The sequence below is a fragment of the Scatophagus argus genome, chromosome 15 (genome assembly GCF_020382885.2).
Source record: "Scatophagus argus isolate fScaArg1 chromosome 15, fScaArg1.pri, whole genome shotgun sequence".
Taxonomy (NCBI): domain Eukaryota; kingdom Metazoa; phylum Chordata; class Actinopteri; family Scatophagidae; genus Scatophagus; species Scatophagus argus.
This window is the reverse complement of record NC_058507.1, coordinates 12514578-12527629: the sequence shown is the minus strand read 5'-3', so window position 1 is coordinate 12527629 and position 13052 is coordinate 12514578. Positions and strand designations below refer to the sequence as shown.

At 42.7% G+C, this 13052-nt stretch overlaps 1 protein-coding gene across 1 annotated transcript; it reads right to left on the bottom strand.

The window, feature by feature from the left end:
- Positions 1-338: 338 nt before the first annotated feature.
- On the bottom strand, positions 339-12163 carry peli2 (pellino E3 ubiquitin protein ligase family member 2). Its single transcript, XM_046413123.1, has 6 exons — positions 11841-12163; positions 7216-7345; positions 4944-5045; positions 3789-3986; positions 3408-3596; positions 339-3281 (listed from the first exon to the last, which is right to left on the bottom strand). Exons 1-6 carry the CDS (start codon positions 11915-11917, stop codon positions 2703-2705), a joined length of 1275 nt encoding a protein of 424 aa, XP_046269079.1. The 5' UTR covers positions 11918-12163; the 3' UTR covers positions 339-2702.
- Positions 12164-13052: the final 889 nt, after the last annotated feature.

Genomic DNA, 13052 nt, shown 5'->3' with positions numbered 1-13052 from the left:
AAAATGTGTCCCTTATCTCAAAAAAATACTGTGTTAGATAGAGCTATCAAAACCCAGAGCCATTTTGGCGACCAAGATAGCAGGGAAATGCTCATACTGAAAAATGATGAAACACATATGTAACTGTGATTAAACATCACTGCTATGTTGTGCATACACAGCTGAGACATCTAGAGTTCAAAGGCAGCAGCTGCACAAAAGGAGCAAAATCCTCATCAACTGCACATACCTAAAGCACTGAATCATTATCACAGTCTTATCTGGGAGGATGAAATTTTACATGACTGTCAGATTTACAGAAGCCCTAAAATCAGAGAGACAAGCAACTCACTTTAAAGTTATTTTTTAAAAATGTTTTATTCTTTGCAAAGGAGGCATTGGGAGCATCAGTGCGTTCTATGGCTTGTGTACAGAGTTCCTGTAGGAAACAAAATCATAGAACAAGCCCTTGGGTGAACTGAGGGCCCCACCCATGTTTACCAAGGAGGAATGTTTGAGGCAGCTACTCTGCAGCTGTTACAGAACACGGTCTTAAGCACTGGGCGCAGTGTTTGAGCTGAAAGTGTTGGAGAGGAATGCTACTGTACAGTATGTGGCTTAGTACTTGACCCTGCTTGGCAGTTACATAAAATCTAAAAACTTGTAAAAAAAAAAAAAAAAAAATTAAAATTATTAAAAGAAAAAATATAAAAGAAAAATCAGCCACTCAGAAAAGCTCTGTTTTATGGGTGAAGCAAAATGCTACTGATGCTTTTAAGAATGCTAGTTATGTTTCTCTAGGGAGGGCACCAATCAAAGAAAAAATAATCACAGCAGTCCACTGCTGCTGTTTAAATCATTTTCACATTACTGGTGAAGTTCAGGAGCCCTTAATCAAGGTGGACTCTGCACTTTAAATATACCTGTGATCTGTAACATCATAATGCAACCGGAAAACAAATTTTAATGCTACAATAGCAATGCTACTCTCAACATCTCATCATTTTAGTGCTCAATAACGTATTTGATAAGCTAGTGGCAGAATTAATGCCTTCAACTAAACTCTACATATGGGCACAGTCTGGTGAGCTAACATCGCAGAAGAATGCACAGATTTGTCCCAGATTCTTTAGTTTCAATTCATCTGCTACTTTGTTTTGGACAACTTCTCTCATCCATACACAATAGAACTTACCAAGTTTGGCATGGTGTGCGATAATATCATTATTCCCATGGAGCTGGTTAGCGAACAACTGGACAGCCTCGACTGTAATCCAGAGCTGTCAACATTCCACCATAGCAGCGGTTTGGATTTAGGACTGTTTACAGAAACACTTTGGATGGGAGAGAGTGGTCGTTACATCCTGCATCTGGAGAGAAAACCACTCCTCCTTATATTTGGTATAATCTCTGGATGCTACTGAGACTGTGCCCAGGTTTGACAGCGTACAAATCATTGGATCAGATCCAGCATGGGATAAAGCTAACAACAGTGCAGATTGAATACAGTACATGTGTGTGGGGTAAGGACACAGCTAGCTAGCAAGCAGGTGTGACTGGTGTATATGGTAGTACTGCTCCCGTGATGGCCTTGCCTATTGAGAAAGCACACTGTATAACTGAAGCACCACCAGCGAGGAGAGTTGATGCATTTCAGTACATTCACTGTCAAACCCTGCGAGGTCGGTTTAATTCCCGTGTTCTCTCTGGTAGCAGTTTAGGTGGTGGGCGAGATCATAGAAAGGGGATTGGGGTGAAACGATGCAGGGCGATTTGAACAAAGCCCAAGGGCACCCACACAGTCCAACCCACACACACACAATCACACATGCACGCACGCACTCTCAAACATTCTCACACACATTATTTATGCAGGAGAAAAATATATTAACATTTGCATTACAAAACAGTACAAGGGCCTCAGTGTAGTAAAATACCTCTTCTGTCAGATATAAACATGGAGAGGAATTTGTGTGGGCTGTCACTATCTTATGTATGTTTGCAAAACTATCTCTCCCTTTGCCTTCGACAAAATATCTTTTCTCATTTCTGAAAAATATTCCCACAGTTTAATGCGATTTGAGGCACTGGATAGTATTTCTATACAAAAAAAAGTCTTTTTTTCCCCACCTCCTCAAAGTTTGTTCAGCAAAATGGAAGCCAAATCCAGAGAGCCATACGATCTAGATGCCATTAAGGGTTCAGAGTCGACAGGACAACAGGGTGCACTTTCCTAGTTAGACCCTGAGCTTCTCCTGGCCTTTCTCCCAGCCAACAGTCCAGCTGTCTGGCTCTGTAAAAACTCTCTAACCCACCAGGAATTGAACTATATGTATTCCCATCAGGCAGCACTGTACCTTAATTCTGTGGCTCTTATGGTAAAATCAGCAGCCATTGTAGTTTAAATAGCCCAATTCTCGAGCCTTGTTTGAAGCAATTGTTTGACAGGACAGCTGAAACAGTATTTCATTATGGAGGAGCCAGACATCTGTGATCCACATCTCTGTGTGCCACACTGGCCATCCGAACCACGAGAGGCCCTGAACAATCTGTAATGGCTCTCTGTTGTGCAGAATCCACAGTATATGACCAGAACTTTAGAAGGCTTATTCCGATTCACCGCTGGCTTGCATGAACAAAAGAAAACACAAAATAATCGCAACAGTTTCACAGCATGTTGGCATTCCTGTCTAATGCTCTCTGCCAGAGCAGGACCCTTCAGCTCAGTCCACGGGGCCCTGGAAGATTAGCTTGGAACAGCCCTGAGAAAGACTGAGCTGGGTGGCACAGAAGGGACAGGCAGCATGGAAGGCGTGTGTGCCGTGCGGCAGAGGGATCTCCGCCCAGTATTTGACTGACTTCTCTGAACACACGTGTCCACATGGCACGAAGGCATGCGTGGGTGCACCTGTGTCCACGTAGAAGGCTGCCTCACAGCCCAGCCACAGTGGCACGTAGGGCCCGACCACCCGGCACATGGGACACTCTCGCTGTGTGTTGGGTTCCTGCTCTGAACGGTTGCCCCAGCTGTGGTAACCGTGCACGTGGCCACAGGCCAAGTAGACCCAGGGCTGCTTGTCCTCCAGAGAGGAGAGGGCGCGGCTGCGCTGCATGCTGGGAAAGGCGAGGGTGTTGAGACCCACCGGGCACTGGGGCCGCGCTGCGTTGATCTCCTGCCTCAGAGCCTCCAAATGCTTTTGGGTGGGAGTGTGAAAGAGACCTTCTGCAGTACGCCACAGCAAAGTGGCTCCACACAGATCCACCAGCGAACCGTCCTGCAGGATATTACTCTCATTCTCCACCTGCAAAGGATGATGTAGCAGACACACCTTTAGTTTCACTTTGCAAAAAAAGAAAGAATGCTTATGCCATCTGCGTAGGAACTGAGAAACATCTCCTTAAAACTCAGTGAAGCCTCAGTTACTGACCAGTTTCCCTGGGGTCTGTGCTGAGCGGGTCTCTCTCAGTGTGTAAACATCCCCACAAACAGAGATCTCTCTCCAGACGCCTGGCTTTGACTCTTCTGTGAACCCACCCTTAGGATGCATTACCAGCACACCATTGGTTGTTAGTCCGTCCATGTGACCATCAGGATTCTTCCATTTTGCAGCTTTTTCCTGTAGGTATGACAGAACATAATGATGCACACTGATGTGCTGTGTGGTACAACACTGAGAATAACACAAATAGTTTATCTAGTTAAAATCTGTGGCTTTAAAAGGCACAAACTGTACATCTAACCTTCCATTAAGACAGCAGTGTGAACAGAGATACCGTAAATCCACCATAGTACACCAAACAGTAATTACCCCAAGGAAGATGTTTTTGGAGGAATCAAAACCAGCTGCATAGATGCGAGCAGTGTAGGGCGGGTTACGCTCACAAACAACTCGACAGGCAAAACGGGAGATGGTGCTCTGTGTGATGGGAGTCTCCTCTCCCTCCTGGCCTCCTGCGATTGTGTCAGTCACCACAAAGTCGATGGGACTCTCAGTGGAACGTCCAATCTACAAAAGCAACACAGTGACACATTAATGTTACATTTCTTGTGATCTCTAGTCAGCAGACTGGCATAGAAGTTTTAAGTTCTTCTAAATTCCCTGCAGACATTTGCCACTTTGTGGCAGTCTGAATGTGAGTTTGAATGGCACATGTCACACTTTGGTGCACAAAGTTTCATACAGAAGCACGCTGTTATATCAGTGCTTTTTATTTGTTTTTATCAGAAGTAATATTTCAGGCTTATTTTTTAGCAGACCAGACTTCAACACTGCAAAATGTTCTCAAGCTGAAGAAGCAGAGCTAAAAATAACCATTTCCCCTTTCATTTCCTCATTTTTTTTCATCTCAAATTTTCCTAAAGTCCTATATATTTTTAAAAATAGTTTCCGCCTTTCTGCTGTGTCTGTTTCTATTTATTCAGTGTTGTTCACAGACACGGTACAGGTCTGAATGTGAAGCACATGCCTGCAGCGGTAACTTCCCTTAGCTCATCATCTCCTGACTGTATGTTCAGATCAATGCTACAGACAGAACAACTGACAGTACACATGCAGGTCACATGCAATCCCTGGTGGAGTAGACGATTCAGGAAGGGAAAAAATTACGCAGATTTTGAAGGCATAGCTGCAAATATTCTCAATTAAATAAACAGCTCAGCTATTTTAACAATCAGCTATTCAACAAGTATTTTTCAAGAAATAATGCCAAACATTTGTTGATTTGGATACATTATTTCATTATATATAATACACAAGTCATATAAGTTAGACTAGACTATAAAAAAAAGCATTGTAAAACAATTTGAGCAATATGAACACATTTCTCTGTGTTCTGAAAAATTACAATGTCTCAATGATGGAAGTAATCAGTTGCAAACAGTTGCTGCCCTAATCAAATAAAGTTTATTCAAAAGCACAGTACACACAATCCGAACAGGTACCAGTATTATTTATTTATTTTACCTGAAACATGTCTGTGTCTTTATCATGGCTGTACTCCACCACCACCGTCTGGTTTCTGGACAGTGTGTAGGAGATGCTGTGTTGGCCTTTGCAGTTCACAGCCTGAAATATAACAAACAACTCATGACAAAACACACTGTGAAGCCATATTAAACACAACAAATACATATAAGCACACCTACAATAAAGGAGTGTATTAGTTAAAAGCTGTGCCTTATGCAGTAACTGTTGCTGAGGTTAAATCAGATGTCAGGGAAAAACAACAAAGCTTCAACAACAAATATTGTGCTAGTTACAAGAAAATGTATATTTGTCCTCCTATGCCCTCTGTCATTTGAAACTAGAACAATTTGGAAGCTTTATATTATAATGGATTTTAGTGTGTTACAGCAGAAGTTTAAGCAAGAACATGTCTGCAGTGTATTGCCTAAAACCAAAGATCTGTGGCAGGAATTTCTGGCAGAGGAACAGAGAGCAGCGTGTAAAGTCACACTCCCATGACAGTGACCATAAACTGGCCTGAGCTAACACAACGTTCTCCAACCAGCAGAAAAGCCTCAGTCAGTGTAGCGACTGTTGGGTTAAAGCCACTCAGGCCCAGCTCCCATCAACACTTTACCACATGGCACTATCATCCCGCTTTAATCTGCGAATCCCATTTCCAAAACCGACCCTCCCACTCCCCCACCCCTTTGTCACGTGCAACAGGGAAAGAGTGAAAGTGGGTCATCAACGCTCTGCTGTAACCTCAGAGACAGACGGGGACAAATGTCATCATTGCATGCAGCCTTGTCTCGACCGTGCCGCTACAAGCAAATGGTCCTCCACCTGTTCTGAGAACTCTGCACACAATCCCAACAGAAACTTACATTTTTATAAGCATAACACCCACAATCCCAAAATCACACAAAGCCCCACCCTCAGTTGAAGGAGTAAAAATAAAAACACAGTCACAGGTGATCCAATCCCCAATGAAGGCCAATGCAAACAATCACACATGCACAAAATGCACTGATAGAGATCAAGTGGGAGATGAGAACGCAGGGGCAGGATTTGAATATGAGACAGTGGCATCATTGGAGCTCCTCATTATCTGTCATGAACACCGGAGTGTGCAAAGACACGTGAGCTTTCCCTCTGAGCCACAGAGAATTCATAGTTCATTCGTATGAAATTGCTACACTGTTAGGGAGCTGGAGCAGGCTGGGGGGCTGTAGAAAAGAGAGATGGCTTGGTTTGCTTTACTCTATATGCAAAAAGAAGGCTCTCCTCAAATTATGCTCACCGCACTGCTTGTCTCTAAGGAACGGCTATTTTTGATCTTGTGTACAGCTGGGAGAGCAGGGTCAGACAACTGCAACAACTTCCTCCTCAGTTCACCCTTGTAATCCCAGGCCTGGTAACAGGGTGGCAGAGAGGAAGAGTGGTGAAAGGGGAAGAAGCTCACAGAAGTTCCTAACTCTGAAACCGTCTGTGTGCAAATTTCACACTGTTCGGCTAAGATGAGCAGTAAAAACAGCCAGGTGGTCCAATGCAACATGATTTTCCGAGCCATCTGTCTGAGATGAAACACCAAGTGTGGAGCAGCAGAAACTTTTAGCCATATTTCATAGAGCACTGTGGGAAAAATATCAGCTCAAAGTCAAATGGAATGATGCACAGTGTGTGTGTGATTAAAAAGGCCTCTGTCAAAGAATAAACCACAAAGCAGTTATCAAGAGTCAAGTTCCACAAGGTGTAAGTAACCTGATCCAGAGGGCCTTTGGCCAGTGAGCTAAACTCCCAACAAATGTCTGGAATACCGCCCTCCAAGAGGTGCAGAGGTAAGCAGGTCCTTCGGCTTGTTTAGCAGTTTTGCTTGGGAAACCAAAGGCAGGAATGCAGGAAGGCAGACATGTTATACTCGATGGGGCAGTTCCTGGCAGGCACTCCGGTGCAAAGAAAAGCTAAGGGGCTCGGCTAGGAGTTAGAGGTATTGTATTGGAAATGTCAACATTAGGCTCTGCCAACAATAATGTAAAGGAGTTTACGGCATGTTACATGAGCTACTGAAATCACGCTGCTCTGAAAATGTCAGTTTTGTTTATTCCTCAGAGTTCCTGAGCACAATCAAATTATGAGCTCAACCCTGCCCATGCAATATATTGACAAAATTACTGATTTCCATGCATTTTTGTCTGAAATATACATCAGATGACAATCAGACAATTGTTCACTTTCAAAGAGAGTATGTTCAACAAATCACTTATTCATCTTCTGATCTGTTCTGTACCTTGGTAGCCTGGGGTGTGTTGAGGATGTGCACAGTGCTTGGCTTAACACCATTGGCTTTGGTCCTCCTGTATAGCGCAAATCTGCTTTTCCGTCTACCCCGATCTCCATTGGGCAGAGAGCCATTGTACCTGTCATGGGGGGGCAGAGGGAAGGACAGCAAATACACAGTTAAATTTTTTATGAAAACACAAACAGTTTTTCTAGCTGCAAAAAAAGGCATCTAATATGATTTACAGGCAAAATTCTTGTAGTCATATGACAAATATACACGCAGAATTAGAAACATTCACGCATTTTGAAAAGGAGCTTTGCCATGCATTACATCACTGGCAATCTAATGCACCCTATTAGCAAACTAAGCGTTACCTTGGATAATTTCTCTTATTACATAATGCGCTCTGGTACTTGTGATTGCAGTGAGCCAACTCTGTGTAAAGTGCAGCTGTTCTTTTGCTCTGTGTCCCAGGCAGGAGCAGGTTTTAAGATGCACGTCAGGTTTGCTATCTCTTTGGGAGCACGCAGCCTGGGTGGAGAACTGGCTCACATGACTGAAACTGGTTGTCTCACAGCTGAATTTTATACACTCATACAGAAAGCTTAAAGATCTCTTTTTCAAAGCCTCAGCACAACCAGAAAAGCAGCTAAGACGGTTCTCTGTTTTCAGTTTTCAATGCCATATTTCAGTTTCACCTTTTAGCCTGCAGTGAGGCACCTAGCCTAGGCAGCTCCTTGTGAATGAAGAAGTACTTTCCGGTAGGACTGGTCCTCTCCCCATCCACCAGCTGGTTCCTACAGCTGGGACACCCCATGCTCTACTCCCATCCAACACACAGACCTTCTGTCACACACTCACATGTAACCACGGTGTGCTGAACATGCCCTTTGCACAACGGAATTATCTGTATTAAAAGCCTGAGGTTTGCATAGCAATCAAATATCATGAAGGAATGAAACTCCACCAACTGCTACATAATCTGAAATTTCTCCTCTTAGTCGCAACACAAATGCAACAGTGGGAGCAGGAGCCTCTTTCTCCTCCTCCCAAGCTCCCTCCAAAGCTAGTCCACCTGTCTCATGTCTCCACACGGCTGGCCAGGAATGGAAACACATGGTCCCAGTCAGCACAGTGAACAAAGCTGGCCTGTAGGACAAGCCACCCACAGAGAAGCAATGGATGATACTGTGGACACAACTACAACTGATACACTGACAGCAGGAGGGAGCTGACAAAATAATAGTGGATATACAACTGTATTTGTGTTTATAATGTTTAAATCATTCATTATTAAATGATTTTTGCTTCCAGTGTCGATCACTGTCTAACAGCAGCTTACTTTTACATCTTAGTTTTAAAAGACAACCACTTTGGTAAGAAAGTACTGGACTGAAAGCACATCAAAATGAACTACAAAGGCTAAAAACATGTTGCTCCTAAAGAAGACCCATATGGGACAAATATACTGATGATCTCTCATTAATTAGGCACTTCTGAATCTAATTTAACAGTGTGCAATTTCATCAGACCTGTCCTAGAAACACTCCACCTAAATAAAGACCAGTTGGGCCTATATATTATTTGCACAATAAGATGATACGCAGCTTAGCATTTTCGCCATCGTGAATTCCACCTGCAGAATGTAACCCTGGCTCTTTGAGAAACGCCACACACGTTTCCTATTCACCATTGCATTGAGGAACAATATTCTGTCATCGAGGAACCCCCAGCATCACATTAGCTAGGACAGGCTCTTTAAAACTGCGCTCCAACTAATTGTGATCGCTTTCCCTTTTGACCTGTGCCAGACAGACGAAGGATTTACCTTCCACTACTTATGAGCAGGGATTAGAAGACTCTGGCATATCACCTATCCTCCAGGGCTGCACTAAGGAGCCAACAGCACCTCCTACCTTTCATGCTAACATGAAAGGCTAGTGTGTGTATAATGTGGAGGAGATATGCTGAGTTGTTACAACCCTCATTAGTATGAAACAGAGGCTGGGTGGCCTTAAAAGGGTCAAAGAAAATGGCACAGAGGACAGACGATACTGTTAAGTAAGAATGCAGACATTGCTCAGTGCTAATAAAAAAAAAAAAGGCATCGCATCTCAACAATCGGTGCCAGTTTGTACCAAAGATGCACCCTAGTTGATTTGTTCACTTTCTTTACTGGGGGGTTCTTGGGGGAGAAATGTTTAAAGTTTAATCAATAGGCCCAGTCTCCCAGCCACAATGGACAGAGGAAGCTGAGGAGAGGCAAAGGCCTGGGCCCTGATCAATCCATCCTTTCATTTCCAGGATACCCACGCAGCGCCCCCACCCCCACCCCCACCCCACCCTCTCACTGACCAGCTCCAAGCCAATCAGCCCAGACATAGATGGAGGACAGCCATGCAAGTAATACCACGGTCATGGCAACAAACCACTGAGGGAAGTGCTGCTCAAACAAGCTTTGTTCCATGCTGTCAGCTATCTTGTCTACCATCAGTTTTATCAATGGGATGTGATGTCATGGTAGTGATTATACACCCGTCACATCTGATTCAAATATGTGTCTTTATGTCAGGGGAGAGAACAAAAGTACCAGCTCCAAGCATACCACATGCTCAGCCTGGGGTAATAAGCAGTCAGCACTTTTTGTTGTCCCTTATAATAAGCAGTGTGGCTGTGGGTGTATGGGTGGAGGGCAAAGGACAAAAACCAAACTCTACCCTGCACCCTGTATATAAACTTTATGAGCATCTCATTTCAAGTGCTTCAAACAAAGGCTATATAATTATCAAGGCCCAAACACCTAAAATTACTCATTTTAAGCTTTAATAACTTGAAAGTGAATTGCAGTGCAGGCCAAACTCCAATCACTGATGACACAGCAGGTGCTTTCCATATCTGTGATAGCTGTTGCCCTTGACAATTTATAAATATAAACATGATTGTTGAAAATGATAACTGGCTGCAGTTTGTCCTGTCCTAATCCTGAAAAAACACGGTGGTGGTTTTTAAATTGCTCTTGACAAAGAAAAACCCACAGCAGGTTTTACTCAGTGGCAGGATGAGACATCAGACATTACATCAACAGATTACAGCCGGGCATTATTTGGAATTTTGCAATACTAGTGCTGATATTATCGCTTCAGTATCAATGGCAACTACAAAAACTTTTAATATAATGAAAGAAGCATAAATACTCACATGTTAAATCCAAGATCTATTCATAATAAAATAGTCTAAAATGGGCAAAGTTTTGATCAGGATATATCTGACAAAAGTATGAAACTGAATGCATTTGATGCCAACTTTCTGTTCTGATCAGACAGTAATCAATAAACCGCAACTATTTTTGAACATGATCAAAGTTTTAAGTCATTTAGCATATCGCACATTTGCATAACCCTACGATGAGACAATATAAATTTGTCCACAGAGACATATCATCAACACAACCATCTCTGGTTGTATCAGGCTATTGTGTGAAATTATGCAAACTGGTGAATAATATTTGTGGCAATTTTTTGATATGATCTGATATGTCAAGTAAGCCCAATGCAACAAATCACAGTTTGCCTCAAAGGGATTTAAATGAAGTACCTTGATTTGTGAGGTGTTTACTTTGCTGAATTAGCCAAGAACATATATATCAAGTCAGGTAATTTTATCCTGGTTTTTCAAGAAAATGCATTATATCAATACACAGTGATACTGCGATACGACTTTCAACATGTGGTGATGAAGGTTTTTATCATCATCCCCCACTTCTTACAGTGGTGCTGGTCTTCAACAGCCTGGAGAAAGTTAAGACCCCCCCCCCCCAACACACACACACACCTGAACGTTTGTGCAGCAGACAATGGAGAGTGTAAACAAATCAGTGTTGTGCGTTGGGAAAAGAAAGGCGTGTGATTTCAAACTATTTAAAGCAAGACTCATCTGTAGACGAATTTTTGATTGTTGGAAATCATGAACACCATGGCCTTGCAGCGTTGGTATAAGAGACAGTCACTTGTGTAAAGTGCATGGATGTAAAGTTGCGCGGACTGAGCTGCAGATAGAATAGAAAATAGGAAGAACCACTGGGACTGGGGGAGGGGGCCATCACCACTTCCGAATTCCTTAAACCCCATGAATCCAACTTTAAGGTAGGAGGGAGCGCCCTGGTCAGGGCTGCTGAGTATGGGCTCCATTTCATTTCATCATCTCAGCTTCTAAAGTTGTCCGAACGTGTGTATTTGGAGGACATCGGTTAGTTAGAACACTGCAAGACTGGTGTTTCTTTCCCGGTTATGGGGGAATGAAACGTCGCCCCCAACTTGGCAAAACAAAAATGTACACATTTCAGATTGCGCACGTGTCTGATTAATGGAATAACGTGAGCGCGTGAAGCTCCAGGACTTGACGTTTTCCTGAATACATCTAAACAGTTAGCTGTGCGAAGCCGATATTTACCTGCACTAAAACCCAAAAGGCCGTATCGTATTTTCAAAACTTAATCACGTTGCTAAGTTAGCCCCGTGAGCGCTTTGCTCTTGTGAAACTTCCTGAAGATAAACACTCGCTTTCACATTAACGCAGGAGAGTATATAAAGTAAATTTAAAAGAAAAACATGTATCAACAAGGCTAAACTTACCCCAGCACTACCAGCTCCCCGTATTTCACTGGGTCTTTGGACGGGGCGCAGTGCTCCTCTTGGCTTGACGAAAACATGGGGCTTCTGGCTTCACTGTGTAACGTTAGCTATACAGTAATAACAGCGGCTCAAAAATCTCCAGGAATTCGCTTCATAAAACACGACAGGCTCTCATTTCATATCATATATCCGGCGGCATATGTGTCTGTACCCACACCAATCCAGTATTCTATAAATAAACTGCTCTCAAACTTCTTTAGCGTGACATAGCAGAATGTAACTTACTTGGCGGTTGAATCCGCTCTGAAGCAGATACAAAAACAGCGAGGAGCAGGGCCGGAATGTACCATTCCTGTGTTCTTTACTTTGTGTAGGGGGGAATACGTATTAAACGTAGGTTTTACTTACTGTTTTGATCTAAATGTACCGTTTGTGAGTACTAAAATATATTAGCCACAGAAGATGGGCGTATTTTATGATTCATTTAATCTTTGATAAACAGCAATATTGTGCTTGGAGTAAAACTGCCTTCTTTTTTCACCTCGCATGGTCTATGGATCGCACCATGTGTTATGTAAACAAAGAGTACAATCTGGGAATTCTTAAAGGGATCATACTTTTCTTGATATGTTTGCAAAGTTTCCAATTTCCCCATATGTACAAAGAGGAGAGTTTACACAAATTTTTCCTCACAGCATCTTTGAATATTGGGCTCATAGTGCACTTCTTTTTCAGCTCAAACGTACCAAGGAGCACATAATGTTATTTTTAAACAATGCTACTTTGTATAAAGTTACGCAGACCCAAGTGTTCCTACAGAAGGTGGGGCATTGGAAATAACCATCCTGGTGCACTTCCTGGCAGAGATAACATGCAGCCAGTTAAAGGGTGGTGATATCAGATTTGCTTCTTTTATATCTGATCCCCACTTTCAAGAACTTTATTTGATAATGACGTGTTGCAGTTTGATAATACACTTGACTGATTATGCAGCCTCACGACATAACTATTCACGAGTATGCGTGGAAATTTTATTTTCATATTGAAACTGAAATTTTGATCGTTTAATTTTGTTGTTTAGCTTCCTGTTGTTTTATCGTTCCTGTGGGTACATGCTAATTTCTTTCTGTAATGTTATTTTAGTCATCTGGCTCCACGTGAGAAGGTGCAAATCATTCTAAAAATAACACCAAGTAATTTGATTAATTGCTT